Source organism: Puma concolor, chromosome D2, assembly GCF_028749965.1.
Source record: "Puma concolor isolate L17-30 chromosome D2, mPumCon1.1.hap2, whole genome shotgun sequence".
Classification (NCBI taxonomy): Eukaryota; Metazoa; Chordata; class Mammalia; order Carnivora; family Felidae; genus Puma; species Puma concolor.
In genome coordinates this window covers 55,669,184-55,696,182 of record NC_141677.1, presented here as the reverse complement: position 1 = coordinate 55,696,182, position 26,999 = coordinate 55,669,184, and the positions used below count along the sequence as shown (strand labels likewise).

Below are 26,999 nucleotides of genomic sequence, written 5' to 3'. Positions count from 1 at the left end.
AATTTAAAAAATTCTCTGATGCTTTAACACCTAACTTGAGTATATTTTTCTTTTGATTCAGTAATTCTTTGTTCCTATGAAAAACTTCTCACTCTCCTTTTCCCAAAACCTTTCACTAAAATAACAGAATGAGTAAGAACAGAGTTCATCTATAATTAAAAGATCTGTTAGTTCATGTAATGCCAGCCACCACCCCGGCTTATCTGAGGTCAGGGTAGTCACACACCTAGTTTATATTTCCTCATTATTCAGTTTCCTTGGAGACTGATAAATACAAAGCCCAAACAATTACATCATCCATTCCAGAGGCAGGCCCTGAATTAACCGCCTGACTTCTGGAAAGACCAGTATTCACATGGGGTTAGAGATACTCCTTTTAAGTACAAAACGGATGTATTCTCAGAAGATTCTCTATAAAGTGAAAAAGGAGAATGTCCAACCGGAATAATTTTCTATTGACTCTCCATTCTAATTGGAAATGTGTGTCTGGGGAGGGAGAAGGGACCAGACACTGACTGAATGTCTGCTTTGTGGCAGTCACTGTCGTTGGTACACTGATAGGTCATACCAAGTGCTTGTGAGAGAAAGCTTTACTTACTTCCATGTAAAGATGAGAAATGGCCTCAGAGAGGTATAACTTGCCCAAAGCCAGAGAGGAAATGATGGGAAAAATGGAGCCAAAACAGAAAAATAGGAATCTTCCTTGGTGCTCAGCATCCTGTGCTGCTCCTTGGAATTGCTGTGGAGACGGAGGTGACGACAGAACTGCGTCCCTGGCTGCAGCTGTGGGTCTGTCCTGCAGTGCTGTAGGGCAGCCACTGACGTGGGCCAAAGTCCCAGGCCACCAACCATCTGCAAGTCCCCTGCTGTTAACGACTATGTATTATTCCTCATGGTAGTTGTGCCATAGGATTGACTTAACCATGCTTTGATTACTGATAAAGTCATTTTTTTTTTTTTTTTGGTTTATTTTGGGGGGAAGAGAGAGAGTGAAAGTGAGCGGGGTAGGGGCCGAGAGAGAGGGAAACAGGATCTGAAGCAGGCTCCGCACTGACAGCAGAGGGCCCAGTGCAGGGCTCTAACTCATGAGCTGTGAGATTGTGACCTGAGCCAAAGTTGGATCCTGAACTGACTGAGCCACCTGGGTATCCCTGCTAAAGTCATTTTCTTAACTAGTTATACTTCCCCTTTTGTGAATGATCTGTGTGTACTTAGCTTTTGTCCAGTGTGGACAAAGTCCACTCAATGTAACTTATACATTAAAACCTCACTGGTTCTGACTTGTCGAAGAGAAGCCTGTCTGAATAGTGAAAAATCTCCATCATAAAACTATTTTCTTTTTGTCTTTTATTTTTAATCAGTACCCAGCGAGGGGCGCCTAGGTGGTTCAGGTGAGAGTCCGACTTCAGGTCAGGTCGTGATCTCACAGTTTGTGAGTCTGAGCCCCGCATCAGCTGTCAGCACAGAGCCTGCTTCAGATCCTCTGTCCCCCTCTCTCTGCCCCTCCCCCGCTTGTGTGCACATGCTCATGCTCTCTCTCTCTCAGTACACAGTGAATTAAATTGTTACTTTGTAATGTATTCTAAGAAAGCGTGAAAGACAACGTTTCAGTGAAAGAGAGATTGAGAAAAAAAAAGCAACAGACAGAAGACTGGAAGGAAATCTTTGGGGATCAGTTCTTCTGGGCCTGAGTGTTAAGAAGGGGACCAGCGTTCAGGAAGGTTCTGTGTTGGGGAACACAGAAAATACGATGCATGTTGAGTTTAGTAGCTGCACAGAGCATGCTATCGGGTGGGTCCAGGACATTCGTGCAGAAAGCACCTTCCTGATGGAGTTGTCAGAAAAATCCATGATTTTTAAAACCAGGAATGTTAGTTTAAAAAGTTTGGGGGGGGTGTGTTTGCAAAGACGCAATGAGCTCTGGAGCTGTAGGAATTATCCTTGGCTCCTGGCAGTCCAGGGAAGGGGTGGAGGGCACTGTCTCAAATTACAGAAAGAGGGGGGGATGAGCCCAGAGGAGATCAAAGTCCTCTCCATCAGCTCCCCCCAGGCACCACCCCTGTAACAGGTATCGCCTAGCCTTCCATCTGGGCAGCCTTGTCCTTCTAGAGAAACTGCAGATCCTGAACCCCCTTTACCCCTTCCTGCTGGAGCCCTGAACCACCTCTGCCTCCTCAGCAGCTGCTTTGCCCGGTGGCCCCGTGGGCTTCTTATCTTGCTTGTCTAATCCCCTCAGTTCTAGGAAGTTTGTCTCTACCTTTTATCATCTCCTGCTCTGCACTGACCCAGGCCCCAAGAGCCTGCCTGTTCTCCTCCTTGTACTGTAATCCCTTTGGAATGTACTTTGAAAGGGAGTTTCAGCCCAAGCTTAGATCATGACAGCCCAAGGCATCTAGAGGTGTTATGCCCAGGGGGTGCCTAGCAGCAGATTAGGCTTTGACTGGGCCTCCAGGGAGAACAAGGTGGAGCTGGCATGCGAAACCCACATGCCCAGCTGGAGACTTCCCCCGGTCGGTCGGTCAGTCGGTCGGTCGGTCGGTGGGTCGTTGCCTGCGTGTCTGGTGGGCACGTCAGAGCCCCTCAGTTGAAGTTTGGTGTTGAATCAGGGCTACCACAGCTCAACAGAACACCCTTCTTTCTGGCACTCAGCCTGCAGTGTCTCTCGGGGGTGTGCACTGATCTCCTCTGATCTCTGCCTACAGGAGGTCCCTCACATAGGGAGTGCCCACAACCGGAGTGCCGTGCCCTTTACCGCCTCACCGGCCACCAGCTCTGCCCCCAGGGTCATCACAAACCAGTACAACAATCCAGCTGGCCTCTATTCCTCTGAAAACATCTCCAACTTCAACAACGCCTTGGAGTCCAAGACAGCAGCCAGCGGGCAAGAGACAAATGGCAGAGCGTAAGTAGGCCCTTGGATCCCCCCACAGGCCAGTCCTGGAAAAGGCTGTGCGTGGCAGGACCAGGTTCATCCAGATGGGTGGGAAGAGGTTGAGCCACCAACCCAGAGAGAAAACCATCTACTTTAGCACTGTTCTTTCTGCATTCATTTTCCGTTATCTCTGAAAAAGGGGCAAATACCACCTGCCTTATAGGGTTGTTGTGAACATAAGTAACATGTAAAGCGTCTGGCACCATATCTGGCACAAACTAATCAATTATTCACCAAGACTGACATTGTTATTTCCCTGATTTCTCTGGTCATCATCATCTTCTCAGTGAGCATATTCCCTCTTTGACAGCCCTACTGATTCCTGAGATATTTTTGTTTGTTTTGAGAGAGAGAGAGAGAGAGAAAATATATCCCAAGCAGGCTCTGCACTGGCAGCACAGAGCCCGATGCAGAGCTCGAACTCACGAACCATGAGATCATGACCTGAGCTGCAATCGAGAGTCAGACACTCCACTGAATGAGCCACCCAGGTGCCCCCTGAGATATTCTTTAGTATTTATAGTTTGGGGTTTCTGCTTGTGTTCACCATCTGATCTGAACAAAGGATGAGCACTTCATGATGAAATGTTTGGGAACCAGCGTCTGCTTTTTTCCCTACAGTGGCCCACTGGAAATAATAGAAGTTTGTGAGGATATAAATGTGTGTCTATTGGAACCGGTTCTGATCTGGGGCAGACACAGGGGAGAGGAGGGCTGCGGGTGGACAGGGTAGCGAGTTCTAAGGAAACAGCTCTCTCAGGGCTGGGGAGGCCTGTCCCCTCCTGTCACCAATCTCAGTTTTTATCCAGAGTATCCTCTGTCTTCCCAGCATAGGAGGCCCAGTGTCCGCTCCATCCTGGACTCTTTGAAGATGAATCTGGAAACACTGGGGATACTTGAACCCACAGCAAAGGAACTGGGTTTGAGGATGGAGAATAGGAGGTGGGACCAGTTCTCTCTCTGTGGGTTAAAAGGGGACAGACTAGGTCCCAAGTTGCCACCTCCCATGCCCAAATGTGGCAGGGAAGATAAGGACCTGAGGGCAGAGCTCAGAGTGCAGACAAAGGGAGCAGAGTGGCCTGTAAGCAGCTGGATGTGCAGCAGCCCAGAGTGGTTCCAGCAGCTCTGCTCATTAATTAATTTCTGCTAATTAATTTCACTGAAACAGAAGCTCTCAGAAAGCCTCTTTTTATCTGAAACCCCCTGATTTAAAAAAAATTGTTTTTTATTAAAAAAAATTTTTTTAATGTTTATTTCGTTTTGAGAGAGAGTGAAACACAGAGTGTGAGTGGGGGAGGGTCAGAGAAAGAGAGAGAGAGAGAGACACAGAATCCGAAGTGGGGTCCAGGCTGTGAGCTGTCAGCACAGAGCCTGACGCGGGGCTCGAACTCACAGACTGTGAGATTATGACCTGAGCCAAAGTCGGCCACTTCACCGACTGAGCCACCCATGTGCCCCCCCCCCCAATTTTTTTTAATGTTTCTATTTTTTTTTAATTTTTTTTTTTTTAACGTTTATTTATTTTTTTGGGACAGAGAGAGACAGAGCATGAACGGGGGAGGGGCAGAGAGAGAGGGAGACACAGAATCGGAAACAGGCTCCAGGCTCCGAGCCATCAGCCCAGAGCCCGACGCGGGGCTCGAACTCACGGACCGCGAGATCGTGACCTGGCTGAAGTCGGACGCTCAACCGACTGCGCCACCCAGGCGCCCCAAATGTTTCTATTTTTGAGAGAGAGAGAGAGAGAGAGAGAGACAGAGTATGAGCAGGGGAGGGGCAGAGGGAGAGAGGGAGACACAGAATCCGAAGCAGGCTCCAAACTCTGAGCTGTCAGCACAGAGCCTGACGTGGGGCTTGAACTCACAGAGCTGTGAGATCATGACCCGAGCTGAAGTTGGACACTTAACCAACAGAGCCACCCAGGTGCCCCTGAAACCCCCTGATTTATAAATGTTGGTGACAGTCACATTTGTTGGAAAATACCATGTGGTCCAAACCTTGTCCAATCTCTGAGGATCTTTCCCACTTAGAATCCTCAGTTCTTACATTAGCCCTAAAGCCCATTTTGCTGTTCAGTTTCTTCCCAATTTACCTTTAACAAGAGTCTGCTCGGCTCTTAGAGTGAGTAAATTGCAGAACCCATTGCTTCAGAGGCAGGTTAGGTAAGAGTTGAGGCAGGTTAGGTGAGAGTTTCCAGACTACTTAACTGTTCGGAAAGGGCTGTCATGGGGATCCCTCTCAAGGGCTCCTTGGACCTACCGTGCATATAGCCCCCCTCTCCCTGCAAAGGGAGATGGACATTACTGGGTAGCCAGTGCATGCAGGTCCCTGTGCCCAGCGCCAAAAGGCTCTGCGATTTCCTTTTAAGTTTCTTAGTGTCTGGTAGGGGAGACTTTTTGCCAGATGCCTTTGGCTTTACAAGATGTTCAAGGTTATTGACATTTATTGTAGTAACTGAGGCAAAGTGGCTACTAATGTCTTCTTCCCCAAAATTCTGATTCCTGCAGTGCCTCAAGCCAGTTGCTTGAGGTGATGATGTCCTTCAAAGTGACTACAGGGGAATTTGGGGGTATCTGAGAAAGAGCGCCGTGCCGGGCCCCCCGAGCTTTCCACAGACACACCCTGAAGGGAACCTTGCTTTCATGCAGCTCCATTGGGAGCTGAGTGACAGGAACACCAAGGGCCATGATCCCTATTCTTTGCTGCTTTGGTGCTGGTGGAGGCTGAGAACGTGACCCTCTTTTACTGTCCTAGAGTGGAATGTTCTGCGATCTGGATTTAATAACCCAGGAAATGACACATCCTTAATTGAAAGAGCTGCTATGCATTGGGAGAAATATGTGCCTGGGAAGTATTTTTAGTATGGCCTTGGCAGTTATTCCTTCATTAATGTCTTCTTTCTCCTTTCATGCTGCCTGCCTGCTCTCCGCCTCCAATCTGAAACAATTAAGTCTGAAACTGACTGGACACTTGCAAGCCTTTCCTCCAGCCCGCATCCCCTGGCTGCAGCAGGCTCTGAGTCTTGTACCAAGAATCTCCTTCGAGATTTTCTCCGCATAGGGGGCCGAGCTTCTGCCTCATCTCAAACTCTTTGAAGATGAATCCAGAAACAGTGGGAATACCAGCAGCCTGTGGCAAAGACAGTGACCGAAAGGGCCATGCTGCCCGTCGTGGGGCTTTGCTTACTAGGCTGCTTCTAGAGCAGCCACTTGTGCATTCTCAGAGATACCCAGCAGCCGCGGGGTAACTTGCTTGCTCAGTCAGCAGAAGTCCCAGGCACTCACTCACCCCCACTGTTTAGTCTGTAAAATTCAGAGGTTCCACAATTGGCTCCCTTCATGCTTTGTGTCTGAGGTCATCACTGATTCCCTGGGGCTCACTCTGAGTTTCTTTGTCCCATGCACTTCAAAGCAGCCTAGTGTGTGTGTGGCTCCGTGTCTCACAGGGCGTCCTAGGGCCGCGTCCCCACGTGAGGATACAGACCGCTTTGCTGCTTCCAAACTAAACTAGGATGCAGGGCGAGAGGGCACCATCCGCCGCCTGTGCTCCCAGCGCACACACAGCTGACTGGGAGAGCCTTTAGGTCAGTTCAGCCTAACACTCATTTATTGAGTGCCTTCTGTGTACCAAGTGGGTGGAGGAAATGTTGCTGTGTTCAAACGAAAGCTTTCACCTGCCTTCTGACCTCTTTCAACTGATTTTAGGGGCTGTAGCCATTTTCTGGTGATTCAGAGCCTGTATTTCCTTGTAGATGTGATGCTGCTTAATACTTTCCCAAAGGTACAGGCTTCGTAGATAGAGGGCCCTTGAATTCCAACTGGGCTTCTTAGGCAGACCATGTAACCTCTCTGAGACTCAGCCCCCCCATCTCTCAGGTGTGCATAATACACCTAAATGACCTACCTCACCAGCAGGCTATTCAGAGAATGAGCTGAGGTGTGCAAACAGCACCCAGCACAGCACCTGGCCTCTGGCACGTGCTCAGTGAATGCCAGTTATTCCTGATTTCACTGCCCATGAGGACTCCATACCCATCACTTCTGAGTACTGGGGCCTCCAGAAGAGCAGAAGCATGCAGATAAACATTATGGAGAAGATTTTGCTGTGACTTATGGTAGACTTCTTTCTTTCCAGCATTGTGGCTTCAGTCCTGCCAACCAGCACCATTCATCACCTTCCTGATGGAGTGGTGGCCTCTTCATGGAATGATTGGTTGGGCTCCCTTGACCAACACAGTAGTCCAAGCATACTAACTCTTCCAACTTGTGTTCTCAGGAGATCTCCCCATATACTCACGAGGCCTGTATCTAAGCAGGTGCAGGGGGAATAAAGGGATGCATTGTTCTCTATTCAGATGATATCAGAGGGATGGTATTAATCCTGACGCATTCACAGCTGGATGGGAAGAAAATCTCTATCATGAAGGTGGCTGTTTGCCACCTAGCTAAACTTGCCCGCGGCCCACAGAAAATTGGCTCGGGAGTCTGGAGTCCTCTCCTGGTGCCCATAATTACTCCTCTGGTTTCTTATTACAGGTCCAACATCCAGGCCTTTGAAGACTAAAACGTAGGGAGCATTCTGGCTAGGCTCCTTTTCCAAAAATGATTATGTAGGGTTTCTCAGTGCTGCATTTTTTGGTGAACAGTGGGGTAACCAAGTTGAGGCATCTCAGACATGAAGAGTTTTTCTGAGTCAACCTGCATCCTTCACCCCCACTTACATAAATAGCAAGCACTAAAAATCTATCTCTACATTATTTCCAATTAACGCTTAACTTCCATCATGTGGGGAAATGTAATTAAACTGTTTATCTTAATTGTAGATTCACATGCAGTTATAGGAAATAATAGAGGTCCTCTATACCCTTTACCCAGTCCCCTTCAGTGGTACCACCTTGAAAACTATAGCACAGTATCAAAACTGAAATGTTAGCATCGATACGGGCAAGAGAGAGGGTTTCCATCACCACAGGGATCTCTCATGTCACCTCTTATGGCCACACCCAACTCCGCCCACCCTCCTTAACCTCTGGTAACCCCCTAATCTGCTATCTGCTATCTATTTCTATTATTTCAAGAACGTTATATTGATGGAATCATACAAGATGTGACTTTTTGGAATTGGCTTTTTTTTTTTTTAACTTAGCATCGTTCACTGGAGATTTATTTGATTTATTCAGGTTGTACCAATAGTAACTTTTTTTTTCCTGTTCTAAGGATTTTTTTTTCGTTGTAGTAAAAATACTTAAAATATACCATTTTACAGGCACCTGGCTGGCTCAGTCTTGATCTCAGGGTTGTGAGTTCAAGCCCATGTTGGGTATAGAGATTACTTAAAAATAAATCTTAAAAAAAAAAAAATCTACCATCTTAACCATTTTTTAAGTGTATAGGACTGGTAACTATATGCACATCTTTGTGCAACAGATCTCTAGAACTTTTTCTTGCAAAACAGATTCTGTATCCATTGAACAACTCTGCTCTTCCCTTCCTGCACTGTTTCTAAGAGTGAGTATTTTAGGTACCTCATATAAGTAGAATTACACAGCTGTCTGTTGTATTGTGACTGGTTTATGTCACTCAGCATAATGTCATCAAGATTCATCCATGTTGCAGCATGTGACAGGTTTGTTTTTTTTTTTTTTAAGGCTCAGTAATCTTCCACCGTCTGTCTGTACCACACTTTGATTATCCACTCATCTGTCAATGGGCATTTACGTTGCTTCCACCCCTCAGCTATTGTGAATAATGTTGCAATGACCGTGAGTGTGCAAATATCGTTTTGAGATCCTGATTTTAATTCTTTTGGCTAGATACCCAAAGACAGGATTTCTGGGTCATATGGTAATTTTCTTTTTTATTTTTTGAGGAACCTCCATAGCGTTTTCCATAGCACTGTGCTATTTTGCATTCTCACCAACAGTGCACAGGGTTCCGGTTTCTCCATCCTTACCAACATTTGTGGTTCTTTTGGGTTTTGGTTTTTGGTTTTGTTTTGGATAGTTGTTTTTTTTGTTTTTGTGTGTGTGTGTTTTTTGGTAGCAGCTATTCTATAACTTTTCATATTGTTGCTGGCCAGTATGTATCTTCTTGGGGAAATGTGTATTCACACCCTTTGCTCATTTTAAAAATCAGGTTATTTGGGTTTTTTGTCATGGAGTTGTAGGAGTCCTTTACATACTCTGGATATTAACCCCTTATCAAATATATGGTTTGCAAATACTTTTCCCATTCCATAGATTGCCTCTTCACTCTGTTAATTGTTTCTTTTGCTGTTTAGAAGTTTGTTTTTAAAAAGTTTAAATACTCCCACTTGTCTAATTTTGATTTTGTTGCCCGTGCCTTTGGTGTTAATTCAAGAAATCATTTCCCAGACTAATGTCAGAAAGCTTTACCTCTATGTATTCTTCTAGGATTTTTATGATTTTAAGCCTTACATTAAGTCTTTAGTCAATTTTTTAGCTGATTTACTTATGGTGAGATAAAGGTCCATTTTCATTCTTATATATACAGATACCCACTTTTCTCAAACCATTTATTGAAGAGACAATCCTTTCTGCATTGTGTATTCTTGGCATCCTTATCAAAGATCATTTTTACCGTATTTGCCAGGGTTTTTTTCTGGGCTCTGTATTTTCTTCCATTGATCTGTATGTCTATCTTTATGCAAGTACCACACTGTTTTGGTTGCTGTAGCTTTTATGTTATGTTTTGACATCAGGAAATGTGATACCTCTGGTTTTGCTTTACTTTCTCAAGATTGTGTTGGCTGTTTGGGGTCCCGTTAAGATTTCATATGAATTTTAGGATGCTTTTTTCTATTTCTGCAAAATAAATAAATAAATAAATAAATAAATAAATAAATAAATAAATAAAAGCCGTCGAATTTTTGATAGGGCTTGCACTGAATCTGTACATTGCTTTCAGTAACGTGGACATTTTAAAATTTTTAAAAGTAATCTCTACACCCAATGTGGGGCTCAAATTTACAACCCCAAGATTAAGAGTCACATGCTCTACTGACTAAGCCAGCTGGGTGCCTCTGGACGTTTTAACATTATTAATCGTTCCAGTCCATAAACATGGATATCTTTCCATTTATTTGTGTCCTCTTTGATTTTTTTCATCAGTGTTTTATAGTTTTCAGTGTACAAGTCTTCATCTCTTTGGTTAAGTTTATTCTCAAAGATTTTATTCTTTTGATGCTATTGTAAATGGGATTGTTTTTTAATTTTCTTTGTGGATTGTTCATTGTCCGTGTATAGAAACACAATTGATTTTTGTGTGTTGATTTTGTGTCCTGCAGCTTTGCTGAATTTCTTTATTCTGACAATGTTTCAATGTTTTTATTTGTGGAAATAAAAATTTTTTTATTGTGGAAAATCTTTAAGATTTTCTACATATAAGATCATTTATAAACAGATAAGTTTACTCTTCCTTTCCAATTTGAATAATTTTTATTCCTTTTCTTGCCTAATTGCTTAGGCTAAGACTTCTAGTACTATGTTGAATAGAAGTGGTAAGAGTAGATATTGGGGCATCTTGGGTGCCTCAGTTTGTTGAGCAACCAACCAGCTCAGGTCATGATCTCACAGTTCATGGGTTCAAGCCCCATGTCGGGCTCTGTGCTGACAGCTCAGAGCTTAGTGCCTGCTTTGGATTCTGTGTCTCCCTCTCTCTCTGTTCCTCCCCTATTGGTGCTCTCTCTTTTTCTCTCAAAAATAAATAAACATTTTAAAAAATTTAAAAAAGAAGAGTAGATATCCTTGTCTTATTCCTGATCTTAGAGGAAAAACTTTCAATTTTTTACCAGTTAAGTATGATGTTAGCTGTGGTCTTGTCATACGTGGCTTTTATTATGTTGAAGTAATTTCTTTCTATTTCTGATTTGCTTAGTGTTTTTATCATGAAAATATGTTGAGTTTTATCAATTTTTTTTTAACTATTGAGATGCTCTTGTGGTTTCTGTCTTCTGTTCCATTAATGAAGTGTATTAGATTGATTTTTTTTAACAAGACTTTTTTTTATTTTAAGTTTATTTACTTATTTAGAGAGAGAGAGGGAGGGAGGGTGCAAGAGGGGTCGGGGCACAGAGAGAGAGAGAATCCCAAGCAGGCTCCGCACTGTCAGCGCAGAGCCCAAACTCACAAATCGGGAGATCATGACCTGAGCCGAAACCAAGAGTCAGACGCTTAATCAACTGAGCCACCTAGGTGCCCCTACATTGATTGATTTTTGTATGTTGAGTCATCTTTGCATTCTAGAAATAAATCCAACTTAGTCATGGAGTATAGTCATTTTAACATGCTGTTGAATTCCATTTACTGAGGATTTTGCATCAATGCTCATTGAAAATAATGGTCTGTAGTTTTATTTTTCTGTGGTACCTTTGTCTGGTTTTGGTTTCAGGGTAATGCTGGCCTCATAGAATGAGTTTGGAAGTGTTCCCTCCTCTTGAGTTATTTGGAATTGGTGTCAATTCTTCTTTAACTGTTCGGTAGATTTCTCCAATGAGGCCATCTAGTCCTGAGTTTTTTGTTGTTGAGAGATTTTTGATTACTGAGTCAACCTTGTTATTTTATTATAGGTCTGTCCAGGTTTTTTCCTTTCATGACTCCATCTTGTTAGGTTGTATGTTTCTAGGAGTTATCTGTTTCTTCTAGCTTATCCAGTTTGTGCATATTGTTCATAAAGATCTCTTAAGATCCTTTTTATTTCTGTCATATTCATTGTAATGCCTCTTCTTTCATTTCTGATTTTTTTGTTATTTTGGTCTTCCCTCTTAGTCTAGCTAAAAGTTTGTCAATTTTGTTGTTTATTTTTTTTAAATTTATTTTTTAATGTTTATTTTTGAGAGACAGTGTGAGCAGGAGAGGGGCAGAGGGACAGAATCTGAAGCAGGCTCCAGGCTCTAAGCTGTCATCACAGAGCCCAATGCTGGGCTCAAACCCACAAACCATGACATCATGACATGAGCTGAAGTTGGACACTCAGCCTACTGAGCCACCAAGGCACCCCTAATTTTTTTTTTAAGTTTATTTATTTTTGAGAAAGAGAGAGAGAGTGCAAGTGGGGGAGGGGCAGAGGGTGAAGGAGACAGAATCTGAAGCAGGCTCCAGGCTCTGAGCTGTCAGCACTCACAAACTGTGAGATTGTGACCTGAGCCGAAGTTGGATGCTTAACTGAGCCACCCAGGTGCCCCAATTTTGTTGATCTTAAAACAAAACAAAACAAAAAACACAAACTCTTAGTTTTGTTGATGGTTTTCCATTGTTTTTCTCTCCACTATTTTGTTTATTTGTGCTCTGCTCTTTATTATTTCCTTCCTTCTGCTAACTTTGGCTTTAGTTCTTTTCTTCTCCCTTGAGATATAAAGTTTGCTTACTTGAGATCTCTCTTCTTTTTTTAATTAGGTATTTATAGCTATAAAGTCCCTTCTCAGCTTACCACATCCCATAAGTTTTGGTATGTTATTTTTTCATTTTCTTTTTTAAAGATGTACTTTTATTATTTATTTATTTATATTTTTTGCTGATTTTTTAAAAAGTTTATCCATTTTGAAAGAGAGTAAGTGGATTGGGGCAGAAAGAAAGGGGGACAGAGGATCCAAAGCAGGCTCTGTGCTGACAGCAGAGAACATGATGCAGGCCTCGAACTCACAAATTTGTGAGATTATGACCTGAGCTGAAGTCTGACTCTTAACCGACTGAACCACCCAAGCGCCCCATGTTTTTCATTTTCATTTGTTTCAATATTTTCTAATTTCCCTTGTGATTTCTTCTTTGTCCCATTGGTTATTCAGGAGTGTATTGTTTAATTTCCACATATTTGTAAATTTTCCGGTTTTCCTTCTGCTCTTGATTTCTTGTTTCATTCCATCATGGTCAGAAAAGATACTTGATGATTTCAGTCTTCCTAAATTTAAGACTTTAATTTTTTCCTCATGCTTTGTGGCCTAACACAAGTTCTGTCTTGGAGAATATTCCATGTGCACTTGAGCAGAATGAGTATTCTGCTGTTGTTGGATGGAATGTTTTATAGTCTGTCACAGTCCAGTCTGCCGTGTGATTCAAAACCTGTGTCTCCTTATTGATCTTCTGTCTGATCGCTGTATCCTAATTTGTCTTTATTCCGTGGTACAGATGGACCACAGTTTAACCATTCATCCAGTGAAGAACATCTGGGTTGTGTCTGTTTTTCTGCTGTTATAAATAAAGCTGCTATAAATATTTTTTAATGTTTTTATTTATTTTTGAGAGAGAGACAGAGTGTGAGCAGGGGAGGGGCAGAGAGAGAGAGAGGGAGACCCAGAATCTGAAGCAGGGCCTAGGTCCTGAGCTGTCAGTACAGATCCCAGCGTGGGGCTCAAACTCACAAACCGCGAGATCATGACCTGAGCCAAAGTCAGACGTTCAACTGACTAAGCCACCCAGGCGCCCCCAAAGCTACTATAAACATTTGTGAACAGATTTTTGGGCAACCATAAATTTTTAGCTCTTTGGGAGAAATGCCCAGGAGTGCAGTTGCTGGATCATAAGGTAATTAGTTACATGTTTAATTTTATAGAAACTGCTAAACTGTTTTTTGTACAGTGTACCATTTTACATTCCTACTCACGATGTCTGAATAATCAAGTTTCTCCATATCCTCTCTAACTTTAGGTATTGTCACTATTTTTTATTTTATTTTATTTTATTATTTTTTTTTTAATTTTTTATTTTTCAAAGTTTATTTATTTTTGGGACAGAGAGAGACAGAGCATGAACGGGGAAGGGGCAGAGAGAGAGGGAGGCACAGAATCAGAAACAGGCTCCAGGCTCTGAGCCATCAGCCCAGAGCCCGACGCGGGGCTCGAACTCACGGATCGCGAGATCGTGACCTGGCTGAAGTCGGACGCTTAACCGACTGCGCCACCCAGGTGCCCCACTATTTTTTATTTTAGCCATTCTCATAGGTGTGTAGTAATATCTCATTCTGCTTTTAATTTGCACTTTCCTCATGCAAAGGATGTCAGACATCTTTTCATGGGCTTATTTGCCATCAGTATACTCTCCAGTCCTTTTTTCAATATCCAGTTTCAGATCCCACCCTATTTCTCAGCCTTAGTTGCTTTTTTTCAGAAGCTGCCATCCTCTAGGGAAGAGGGACAGTGCGCCCAACGGGGCCAAAGAGCAAACATCAGAAGGACGGACAGTTTACCGATGCAGGTGGATAGGTCTACGGGTCTGTGCGTAACCTGTGGGTGACAGAGCTCTGTGCCACCCAGCCCGCCAGGCCACCTCCCAGCTGCGGCTCTCAGCAGTCTTTCTCAGCAAATCTAACCACTTTGTCTTTAGGGCTGAAGCCACTTCTCTAAGTGCAAGTGAGTTGTGCCAATGACCTTTACTCCCTCGTTACCCACCCTCCCACCCACTGTGTAGTTCATTCACGTTCCCTCTTAAAAAGAAAACAGGCATCTGGGTAATTATAGGGGTAATCCTCCCCAGGTTACCTCTCCCTCTCCTCTTTCTCTCCCTTTCCCAGTCAGCCTCCCGGTGGGGGGCGGGGGGCACTCGGGGTGCTCAGGTCCCCAGCTGGAAGCAGAGTCAGTCACCTCAGTGAAGCTCAAAGATTGAGGGAAGGTCAAAACGGAAGTAGAAAGACGCATCAGCTGGTCACCTGCACTGGCTGCCGTGCAGGGAAGGGAAGCCAGCCACCGGCCCTGTCCACTGCTGCCGGTCCCTGCCTTTGTCTCTCTCCCTCCCGCCCACTGGGGACTGTGGAGCCTCCCATCCCCCAGGCAGGTGATGGGCCACCTTGAGGAGTGGTCTTGACCAAGGTAGGGGTAGAAGTCCAGTTTCCCCACTTTGCCTGTCTTGACACTGAGGTTACTCAGGCCTATTCCTTACTGCTGGACAGGAGTGAGACGTCTGGCTACCCACGTGCCCTCTGCTGCGACCACTGGAGTAAGTGGTAGCCTTGTTACTACTGGTTGGTTCTCAGAGTCCTCACTTTCTCCTAGGCTTTTCTCATTCCAGATGTATAGGATGAAAAAAGGCTCCCTACTGGGCCTTCTTTGATACCACCCCAGTGGATACTTGGGGTGCCTCATTACAGCCTGGCGAGTGTGTAAATCTAGACCTCCTACTGGCCTGGGGGGCACCTGGCCAGCTCAGTCCATAGAGCTTGTGACTCTTGATCTCAGGGTTATGAGTTCAAGTCCCACGTTGGGCATAGAGTTTACTTAAAAGAAGAGAGATGGGGGTGCCTGGGTGGCTCAGTTGATTAAGCATCTGACTTCAGCTCAGGTCATGATCTCACGTTCCGTGAGTTCAAGCCCCGTGTCAGGCTCTGTGCTAACAGCTCAGGGCCTGGAGCCTGCTTTGGATTCTGTGTCTCCCTCCCTCTCTGACCCTCCCCTGTTCATGCTCTGTCTCTCTCTGCCTCAAAAAATAAATAAACATTAAAAAAAAAATTTAAAAAAGATGATGGAGCAGCTAAAGATTTCGATGTGATCTCAGTGGCCTTTGAAGGCCACTCAGGCCACCCTTTGGAGATGGACCATTAAGAAATGAATGGGGCACTTGGGTGGCTCAGTCGGTTAAGCATCTGACTTCAGCTCAGGTCATGATCTCCCGTTTCTTGGGTTTGAGCCCTGCATCGGGTGCTGACAGCTCAGAGCCTAGAGCCTGCTTGGGATTCTGTGTCTCCCTCTCTCCCTGCCCCTCCCCCGCTCACACCCTGTCTCTTTCAAAAATAAACAAACATTAAAAAAATCTAAGAAATGACTAATATAGGGGCACCTGGGTGGCTCAGTCGGTTGAGCATCCAGTTTCAGCTCAAGTCATGATCTCACAGTTTGTGGGTTCAAGCCCCACATTGGACTCTCTGCTGGATGCTTCTTATAATTCAAGTAATCCCCCTTTTTGTCCCAAACTTTGTCTCACACAGGCAGTTTTAGGGAGGAACCAAAGTTGACTTACTATGTGAGAAACTGGGCCATTAAGGTTTTATCAGCGTGGGAACTTTTTTCTTGTGGCCTCCTTTAGTTGGGATTTGTATACAGATTATCAAGTTGCTGCACTGGGGCTGGTTCAAGTTCTAAAAAGATTAAAGAGCCCCTTATGTCCCCAGTCTGGTCACCTCATTATTTCCATCGAACGGACTTGCATCCCGCGACCGCTGTGCTGATCCCTTCCCCAGAGACAGGGATCTGCTGTTCTCTGTCCTCCTTGACCTTCTGACCTTCACCCCCACTACTCTTGACTGGAGCAGGCCTAGGGGGTCACACAGGGGCAGCAGGCTTGGCCTCCAGAATCTTCCTCTGCTAGACAAACTTCTAGGGAGTTTCTTCTCGTCCCAAGGACCACTGGCATCCTTGAACACCTGGCTATCACAGGGAGACGGGTCCTGGGGTTGGGATCTAAAAGAGTGAGAAAAACTATGAAACGTTTAGATAACATGGTAACAAAACGTCAAACATTTGATAGCAAGAGTAACTACTGTGACTAGGGGAGAAACCAGGGCTAGGAAACCAAGTGTGTAAATAGGGTTAGTGCAACAGCATTGAGTTTGTTTTTTATTTTATTTATTTTTTTAAAAAAAATTTTTTTTTTTCAACGTTTATTTATTTTTGGGACAGAGAGAGACAGAGCATGAACGGCGGAGGGGCAGAGAGAGAGGGAGACACAGAATCGGAAACAGGCTCCAGGCTCTGAGCCATCAGCCCAGAGCCGGACGCGGGGCTCGAACTCACGGACCGCGAGATCGTGACCTGGCTGAAGTCGGACGCTTAACCGACTGCGCCACCCAGGCGCCCCGAGTTTGTTTTTTAAAGGAGTCGAGTTTGATTAAAAGCTTGTATTTTGTTATTAAAATGGGAAAACTGGATTCAGAAGAACGTGGTTAATTTTCAGTGTCCCCCCCCCCCCCACCACTGCCGACCCCACAACTACTAGTTCCCTGGTGACTCAGTCCCGTCTGTTACCTTTTTGTAACTGATTGCTGTAGAATTCGTCCTTCCATTTGTTACTACATATGAAAAATGAGAATATGCTTTTTTGGGTTCCATTTCTTATGTATGTTTTTGTCCTACAATCAATTTTTTTTTAACTGAGGATATTATTTTTGTTTTGTTTTTTTAAAGAAGATACTGATTTTTTAAAATTCCTGTGTAGTTAAATATGGTGTTATATTAATTTCAGGTATACAATATAGTGATTGAACAAATCTGTACATGACTTAGTGATCATGATAAGTGTCCTCTTAATCCCCTTCACCTGTTTCACCCAATGCCCACCCCCTCCTACCCCCCACCGGGAACCATTAGTTTTTTCTCTGTAGTTAAGACGTTTTGGTTTGTCTCTTTTCTTCTTTGTTCGTTTGTTTTGTGGATGATATTTTTTTTTACTTATATGTCTCAGTGCTTGAAATGAGGTAATGGATCGTGTTTTATAAATTGCCAAGTGGTAGAACAATCTAATCATTGCTTGAGAATAAACAGTAAATTGTTTTCCTTTTTTTTAATCACGGAAATAGTTTACAAGACTGTTTCTTGGAAGAGTAAGTGATGACCTTGTGGTTTGAGCTTTGTCATTTTTAACGTTCCCTTGGTGGCTTCCAGACATAACGACATACCCCAAAGAAGGGGAAGAATTCTCCCAAGAACATTCCATGGTCTGATCTCGATTTTAAAATAGTTCTAAGTGTAATAGGAAAAAACATTAAACATTCATCAAAAATAATGTAATATATTTATACAGGGCAAGCTCAGAACTCAAGACTCACAGAGAATCAGGCATACAACTCAGAGGTGGCCAGAGGAAGACAATGGCCCTTGGTTAAGACCACTTCTCACCATAAGTTAACTAACTTGGATTTAAATTAAAAACAAAAAAAAAAACAAAAAAAAACCTTCATGAAACTATTTTTAAAAAAGACCACTCCTCAAGGTGGCCCATCACCTGCCTGGGGGATGGGAGGCTCCACAGTCCCCAGTGGGCGGGAGGGAGAGAGACAAAGGCAGGGACCGGCAGCAGTGGACAGGGCCGGTGGCTGGCTTCCCTTCCCTGCACGGCAGCCAGTGCAGGTGACCAGCTGATGTGTCTTTCTACTTCCGTTTTGACCTTCCCTCAATCTTTGAGCTTCACTGAGGTGACTGACTCTGCTTCCAGCTGGGGACCTGAGCACCCCGAGTGCCCCCCGCCCCCCACCGGGAGGCTGACTGGGAAAGGGAGAGAAAGAGGAGAGGGAGAGGTAACCTGGGGAGGATTACCCCTATAATTACCCAGATGCCTGTTTTCTTTTTAAGAGGGAACGTGAATGAACTACACAGTGGGTGGGAGGGTGGGTAACGAGGGAGTAAAGGTCATTGGCACAACTCACTTGCACTTAGAGAAGTGGCTTCAGCCCTAAAGACAAAGTGGTTAGATTTGCTGAGAAAGACTGCTGAGAGCCGCAGCTGGGAGGTGGCCTGGCGGGCTGGGTAGCACAGAGCTCTGTCACCCACAGGTTACAACCTGCTTGCGCACAGACCCGTAGACCTATCCACCTGCATCGGTAAACTGTCCGTCCTTCTGATGTTTGCTCTTTGGCCCCGTTGGGCGCACTGTCCCTCTTCCCTAGAGGATGGCAGCTTCTGGAAAAGCAACTGAGCCTGAGAAACAAGGTTGATCTGGGCCCAGGAGGCTGGGCTGCCATTTCCCAGGCACACCCCTGGGAGGTCCTGCCACCCTGTAGGGTACCCTGTGACCCCGTAGGAGCAGAGAGGGTGCAGCAAATTGATCCCTTTGGCAGTTGCCCTTCACTTCCCTCACACCGGCTGAGCCCTGGACCTGTGCCATGCACTGATCAGGGTCAAGAACGTACTGGTGAACAAGACCGACCAAGGCCCTGTCCTCATGGGGCTCACTGTCTAGGGGGAGAGGGACAATAAGGAAACAGATGCACGTAGGATTCATAGGACGAGGGTGAGAAACAACGTGGGGGAAGATGCCGTAGAGTGAAGAGGGTGACCGCAGGGGTGGGCGGGTTGTTTTCAGCTGGGGACCGGGAGCCCTCTCTGAGGAGGGACATCTGAGCAGAGACAGGAGGGAAACATGGCAGCCATGTGGCAATCTGGAGGGAGAGCACTCCAGGCACCGGGAGCAGTAAGTGCAGAGGGTCTAAGGCTGCCGTGTTCTAGAAACAGCGTGGAGGCTGGTGTGACTAGAGCCGAGCGAGCAAGGGGTGGCAGGCCGTGTGCTTGCAGAGGGGAGCAGATCACATCCTCCAGGGCCTTTCAACTTTACGTAATGAATGTTTATGCCAAAGAAGATGAATTTGATTAAACTTGTATTTTGTTATTAGAACTGTAAATATTTGGTTCTAAGTCACTTGGAGCCACATCACAACACTGTGCAGTTCTTGTGTTTAATATATCACGTGGCCTCTGTTTGGAAATAAGACTGTCCCAGGCAGAGGATGGCAGTGCAGGGGCCAGTGATGAGGGTGGTCCATGATGCCGGTCGGTGGCGGTGGCTTGGACACGCGGTGGAGGTAGGGGGTGCTGAGGACGGGGGTCGGGACAGACTTTGCAGGTAGAGCTGACTAGGGTCTCCCTCCCTGTTACCCCTTCTGACACCAGGCAGCAGAGACTCCTCCCTGGACAGGCCTTGGGGGGAAGCAGCCCCAGCTCGACCTGTCCTGTCCTGGGAAGCTGTCCTGTCCTGTCCCAGGGAGCTGTCCTGTCCTGGGGAGCCATCCTATCCTGTCCCGGGGAGTCATCCTGTCCCAGGGAGCCATCCTTTCCTGCCCTGGGGAACCGAGCTCAGGCCTCAGCCCCTCCCTCACATTGGAACAGCACTTTATTGAGAAGAATTTATGAGGCCTGTACTGAGGGGACCCAGCTGAGCTTTTAGTGGTCAGGTTGTGGTTGACATTTTTTCTCCTCTAAATTTTCTTTAGACATAATGTTGTTTATGTAATTAAGAAAGAAGCAGAGCTTTCCCATTCCATGGGATTAGGCCAAATAGTAATTGAATTACTGAAACTCTTTGAGAAGGTAGCCTCTTACTGCCTTGAAGCAGTACCAGCTCTGACTATAGACACCTCATACTACTGGTGGGACGTCTGCAGCTGAGTTAAGAGAGGGCTTTGTCCAATGGGATCCTTTCTATCTACCCTTTGATTCAGGGGTGTCTTCACTTGGAAAGGGGTGCCTCGTGATTTTTTTCTAACTTCTGACATGTCCTAATGAATTTCCAAACATTCTTTACAGCTTAGACCATTCTCAGCCTCCAAGCGGACTCGTCATCGACAAAGAATCTGAAGTTTACAAGATGCTCCAAGAGAAACAGGAGTTAAATGAGCCCCCCAAGCAGTCCACCTCATTCCTGGTTTTGCAGGAAATCCTGGAGTCTGAGGAGAAAGGTAATCAACCCTGAGTGCATGCGTGTGCTCAGAGGCTCTTGGGCAAGGCCTGGGTGAGGGTCCATCGTGGCTGAAACAAAGGGACTACAGTCTTGAGTGGGTGAAAGGGGCACGGTGTGCTTTGGAAAGCATGGCTTTTAAAATGCCAAGGGGCGCCTGGGTGGCTCATTCGGTTGAGCGTCCAACTCGGTTCCAGCTCAGGTCATGATCTCACAGTTCATTGGTTCGAGCCCCACCTTGGACTCTGTGCTGATAGTGCAGAGCCTGCTTGGGATTTCTCTTTCCCCCCACCTTGCCCCTCCCCGGCTTGCTCTCGCTCTCTCAAAAAATAAATAAACATTAAAAAATTAATTTAAAAAAATGCTAAAAGCTCTGAGAGAGGGGTCCCTGGGTGGCTTAGTCGGTTGAGCGTCCGACTTCATCTCGGGTCATGATCTTGCGGCTCGCGAGTTCAAGCCCCGTGTCAGGCTCTGTGCTGACAGCTTGGAGCCTGGGCTCTGTGCTGACAGCTCGGAGCCTGGAGCCTGCTTTGGATTCTGTGTCTCCCTCTCTCTCTGCCCCTCCCCCACTTGCAGTCTGTCTCTCTCTCTCTCAATGATAAAAAAAAAACATTTAAAAATAAATAAATAAATAAATAAATAAATAAATAAATAAATAAATAAAAGCTCTGAGAGAGAGAGAGAGAGAGAGAGAGAGAATGCATGGGCTCCCAAGCACACCTGGCCAGGTGTTCTCTGTCACATGAGCTTTAGGAGGCTGACGTCAGGGTGAGCTTGACTGTTGTGGGAACCTGTTCTTCTTTCCCTTGGCCATTTGTTGGGCTTGAGCCCATGCTGCTGCGGTGGCTGACACACGTGACTGGGTGAAGGCCGTGGGCCGTGACAAGCAGAATGAAAAGGACGCAGCAACACGGAGCTGGGTGCTGGGCTTTTACTCTGGGCGGTGCATTTGTTCTTGCTTTAGGGTAGGTGGACTCCCGAGAGCCAGAGAGCCCCGGTTTGGCCCCATCCTCCCCACGTGACCTTAGACAAGTCTCCAAACCTTTCCAGGCCTGTTTTCTCATCTGTCAGTCGGGAACAGAAGCCCTCTCATCTAAGGCTGGTGTGAGGATCCAGTGTCATAAACCGCACAGACACCTGCTACATGACCGGCATGCAGTGGGTGCTTCGTGCCCATGATTCTGTTTGCAAACCTCATCAGCAGGTGCCAGGCCAGCCTTAGCTTGTCCAGGGAGCGAGCTCTGATGCCTGAGGACCCAGGGCCACCTGTGTGGCTCTGCAGGCCTCGGGAGACAGCCTTTGCATTGCAGACGTCATAGACTGTGTATACAGACAGCTTTCAAGCAGATAGGACTAAAGCTATCTTTAACATTTACAGTCTGTTATGAGAAGGCTTGGACAGATGGTGTCGCTGGCTTTTTCTTCTATCTCACGAAGGTGACCTGGGAGCCACAGCCCCTGCCCCGCCCACCTCCCTGGTGGTTATTCACAAGCACTTCCTGATTCTCCTGTCAGCCTAGCCATGAATGACTTTTCTGGAGGCTTGGGTTTTGCACCCCTTCCTGATCTCTGTGCTGCCCAGCCCCCCACACTCTGTCTCCCCTGCTTTCCCTGAGGCTCAGATGTCGCTGGAGCCCTGCTTTCCGTTGGTCTCTCTTCTTCTCCCCCAACCCCCACCCCATGTGTCCACATGTGAAGAGACAGTTGGTGATGCTGATGGTGAAACTGGCTTTACCGGCCCGAGGGAACACTTGTCTGTTCAGAGCTGAGCACCCTCTGTAAGAGTAACTTCCCTCCCCCAGAACCCCCAGCCCCAAACGCAGGTGTGGCTTCTTGGGAGTCCTGCCTGAGCTGAAAGTTCCCTACTGAACAAACCCAAACCCAGGCTTCCTCCCCATTTGGGTGGGTTCTTTCCCGAAATTGGTAATTTACAAGCACAGGAAGTTAGGGGGAAAGTTCTCCTATTATGCTAAAAGGATATTGTTTTACCAGCAGTTTCCCCCTTTGCTTGTTGTACCTGTGCATTTTGGAAGGAATGAGTCATATTCTGTATTAAGTTCCACTTTTAGGGCCAACTGACAAGTGACTTGGGGGCCAACCCTAGAGAATGACAGTTTTGTCAAAACATGAGAAACCACAATTTATTCTACTCTCTGAGTAAGTGGGTGCAAACCCCTTCAGTTAAGAGAGGAAAAGTTAGTCCATTCCAGCCCAGACAAAGACCTAGACACTGCAGAACTCATCTAGTCAAACGCCCCCATGTCCCAGAGAAGGACCTAAAGCCCAGGCTCACTCCTGATGTGTCAGCTCCATTGCTCATCATGATCTGGACTCCTTCCATGCAGTGGCTTCCATTCTCAAGGTTACCTCATGGCCCTAGTTGGCAGCTGGTGCTCCAGCCGGCACACCCACATCCAGGCACCATGGAGGAAGAAGGGCTAAGTGGAGGCTCCTCCTTTCAGACAAGCCAGCTTTTTCTTTTCCAGAAGTCCCACACTAGTATTCCATTTAATTTGACCAGAATTTAGTCACATGACCACATCTCGTAGCAGGAGAATCAGAATTATAGTTCTTTCCTTCCTGCTATGGTTATTCTTTTGCCTCAAAGAAAATAAAAATTCAGTCTCTCCCATATCTCTTAATTATGTACTTGAATTAAATTTTCACTGAACGAAACACCATAAGTTCTAATTCATACATCCACTGCATTCAGAAGGCTCTCGGGAGGGAGCTCAATGCCATCTTTTATCTGAGATGAAATGGTCAGAGCTCAGGGAAGTGAGGGCTACTCTCATTCAAGAAGGCTTGGGGTTCAGAAAGCAATGCTGCCCTACCAGCACTGGCGTCCAGGCCCTGCCTGTGACCCGCCTTGAGACCACAGGCAGGTTGTCCATCTCTCCAACCCCTGGTTTCTGCACATGTCCAGGGAGGCTGATAATGGCTACTTCACAGATGGTCTAAAGCGTCAAGGGAAATGGTGCATGTCAGGTGCCAGGCCCTCCATCAGTGAGGCCCGCGTGGGAGGCTTGGCTGCGGTAGGGTTTGGTGATAAGCCTCCAAAAGATTCTCTGTGGGTCTTCTTATTTTGGGTGAAATTCAGCCTTTGAAGTACGAGAAAGGGTCCTGGGTTTCTCAGACTTCATCTTGCCCTGGATCAGATTCCAAATTTGCAGGGAGAAGGAGGATTTCCTTTTTTTTTTTTTTTTTTTAAACTGTGAACTGCAGCTAACACAAGATGTACTGTCTGAACCATATTGAAGTGTACACGGTGCCATTAGCTGCATCCATCCTGTTGGGTTGCCATCAGCACCACCGATCCACAGAAGCCCATCTTGTAAAACTGAAGCTTGGAACCCGTTCCGCGCTGCCTCCTCATCGCCCCCTCCCCCAGCCTTTGGACACCACCATTGTACCTTCTGTTTGCATGAGTCTGACTACTTCAGGCACTTCCTATGAGTGGAATCCTACAGTATTTGTCTTTTGTGACTGGCTTCTCTCACTTAGCATAATGTCCTCAGGGTTCACGTGTGTTGTAGCGGGTGTCAGCATTTCCTTCCTTTTTAAGGCTGAGCTTTCTGCGATACGTATGCAGCGAATCTTGTTTATCATCCATCTGTCCACTTAAGAGGACTTGAAATGAGAGGAGACTTGGAAGGAGGCATCAAGGACTGAGAAAGTACAGTGGGCACCAGAGGCTTCAAGATGAGAAAGCTGGAGATTTGCTCAGGAAGTGTCCAGGTGCTAGGTTAAGGACCATGAATTTGGTTCTTTGGAAATGTGGAGCCATGGAAGGTGGTTGAGCAGTGAAGTGGATAGAAAAAAAAGCTTTGCTTTTACTCAACCCATTTTCACTTTTTTTTCCAGAAAGCTTGGACAATGCCAGTTTCACTGGAAGAAGAGAAATTTGGAATTTTTTATAGCTTACCAGAGTCCAAAGGGAGCTAATATTTTTACCGTAAGCTAGTTGAAAAAGACAAAGTGAAATTTCTTTGAGTTTGCAGTGCTGGCTGGATAAGTGAGAGAAGAAGATGAAGCCAGCAGATGGTGCTGCAGGGTTGAACGACCCTGAAGGCTGGCTCTGTCCAGCACACAGCTGCCTCTCCTCCCCCTGTGCTGTTTCCTCCCTTTGCCCCTCCCTCCCTCCTTTCCTCCCTCTCCCCAACTTCCTTCCTTTTTTTATTTTTTTAAGTTCTCTCTATACCCAACCTGGGGCTCGAACTCATGACCTTGACATCAAGAGTCCCATGTTCTACTGACCGAGTCAGCAGATGGAATGCATTATGTGAAAAACAGCCCCATCGTGTGAGACCATGACCTCACTGAACTGGTTCCCTGGGCACAGTTTCCCTTCCATGCCATTGGGGTGCACAGAGACACCGCATGTCCTTCCTTCACAGGGTAGGCGGCAGCCCGGGTGGCTCTAGCAACAGGGAGAAGCCTCTTTGGGATGCTTAGAGGTATGAAGCTGGCCACCCAGGCCCTTCTGAGATTCCCAGAGGGAGCCAGGATTAGAGTGACAGGAGGGAGGCTTTGCCTTGGGTACAGAATTTAAGAGAGCACCACAAAAACTCAACAGCCAAGACAAAAATTATACTTTAATGCAATATTTTTTAAAATCACAATTAATGCAGAAAGTATAATAAAGTCAGGACTGTGGCCAAGGAAGGAGGAAGGTTTGGAAAGGCAAAAGGGGACTTTGGACTTAGGATAAGCAAAGTGCCAAAGGCCGCTAATGGGGCAGCACCAAGCCTTCCCGAAGCCTATTTGTAGAGCTTATGGCTGAAAACAGCGGAAACCCTGGAGCCTCCTAACATCTGCCCCTTCTCATGTGTTGCCAGATGGACGTCTGTGTCGATCAGTTCCCGGCACTGATGGGGGAACCCCGAGAGACCATGCCATCAACACCCATGATGGGGCCTTTAAGACAGGCTGCTTTCAAATATTCCCTCTTGCTGTTCTCTGTAAGGTGACAAAATATCCCAGGCTAGCTGTCAGGCTGCATCAGCCAGCAGTGGGCTGCAGCAGCCAATGCATTTCTTGTTCCTGTTACAGGAGGGCTGCTGGTTGGGCCCGGCCTGGCTCCAGGAGTCCTCCCATCCCAGAGCCCAGTAGGGGGAGGTGTCACTCTCTGGAGCTTGCCGTTTTTCGGGCAGAGGCCGGAAGCTCCAGGGGACAGGACCAAACCACCCAAATGCACCTCATGCTTCTCCCAGAACAGGGCTCACATCTGCTCACATTTCCCTTGGCCGGAGCGAGTCATGTGGCCAAACCTGAGGCCCATGGGGCAGGGCATATACTCCACGGAGAGTGGGGTTTCTCGGTTTGGTGCTGTTGACATTTGGGGCCAGATAAATCCTTGTGGTGGGGCTGTTGTGTGCATTTTAGGACAGTTAGCAGCATCTCTGGCCTGGACCCATTGGATGCCAGAAGCACTGCCCTCCAGTTGTGATGAGCAAAACTGATCCCTAGGGGACAGAATCACGCCCCCCCCCCCCACACACCCCAGTAGAGATCTACTGACCTAGATGCATGGTAAGGGTAGGGAGGGTATAGATAATTGTAAACAAAATAAACAGCCTACCATCCCAGCCAATTATAAATGCCCCGTACTTGAATTCCTCTCAATTTTTGGTTCAGAAGCACCAGTCAATATGTGGGGACTCATTTTCTAAAAGGACGAGAGAAACAGGGCCCTCATTTGTCAGCTCAGGATTGCCCAGCCTGGCTACAGCTATAGGATGACTCTTACCTCCTCACCTTACATGAGAACCATTTTTTTTTTTTTTTTTTGCTCTTGTGTGGTTCTCAAAGTGTGGTTCCTGGACCAGCAGCATCAGCAGCAGCACCAGCGAGCTTGTTAGAAATGCAAATTCTTAGGCCCTACCCCAGGCCTACTGACTTAGAAACTCAGCATGGGACCCAGCGAGCTGCATTTTAGTGAGTTCTCCAGATCACTCTGATGCACAGTAAAATTTGAGAAGAGCTGCTTTAGTCTGAAGAAGTGGGTTTTAACCAGGGACATATAGAGTAGGATCTCCTGGGGCCCCTGCACCTGGAGATGTTTGGTCAGCAGCTCTGGCTACGAGCCTGGCCTGTGAATTTTAGGAAGTCTCTTCTGGTGCCTGGGATGTTCACAGATGCCTGTTCAGAACCACTGGTGTAGAGATTTCTATGGCTTCTTGGGCCAAAACATGTCAGACTAGGGTGGGGACCAGCGAGCATTTGTCATGGCATTTCACCACTCACTTCTGTGTTTTTATTGAACCTCTGCTATTTGCCAAGCCCAAGGCTAGGCTGTGTGGAATCTTGCCAAGTATGTAAAACAGGGTCATGGTCCACTAATTTGCAGTCACAGAGATGTGTAAATAGCTGACAAACGACAATACTGCCAGCCGAATAGATGGCAATAATAGTAATATTAATAGCTTGCCATTGTTAATAGAAGCCACGATAGAGGGCTCTGAAGGCATGATGAACTGGGCTGCAGCGAGGCACCCATCAACTGGGGGCTTCAGTTATCCATCCAGGGCTGACTGCAGGGAGGTTGCTGTCTCTGCTCTGTAGCAGGTGGTTTTTATCTGGCTGCTTATAGATAGATGCTCTACTGGAAGGACTTTGTACCACTTATGAGGTGGGTTTCTTTCTTTTTTTAAGTTTATTTGTTTTGAGAGAGAGAGGGAA

The 26,999-nt window shown here is 46.3% G+C and overlaps 1 protein-coding gene across 2 annotated transcripts in view; it reads left to right on the top strand.

Annotated features, from left to right (window-relative positions):
- Positions 1-26,999, top strand: part of PDLIM1 (PDZ and LIM domain 1) — a 49,989-nt gene that overhangs the window by 21,385 nt on the left and 1,605 nt on the right. For both annotated transcript variants that reach the window (XM_086680429.1, XM_025918432.2), the window contains exons 4-5: positions 2,703-2,902; positions 20,168-20,319. In XM_086680429.1, the coding sequence (XP_086536555.1) occupies positions 2,703-2,902; positions 20,168-20,319 (352 nt within the window). The remainder of the gene's footprint in view (positions 1-2,702; positions 2,903-20,167; positions 20,320-26,999) is intronic.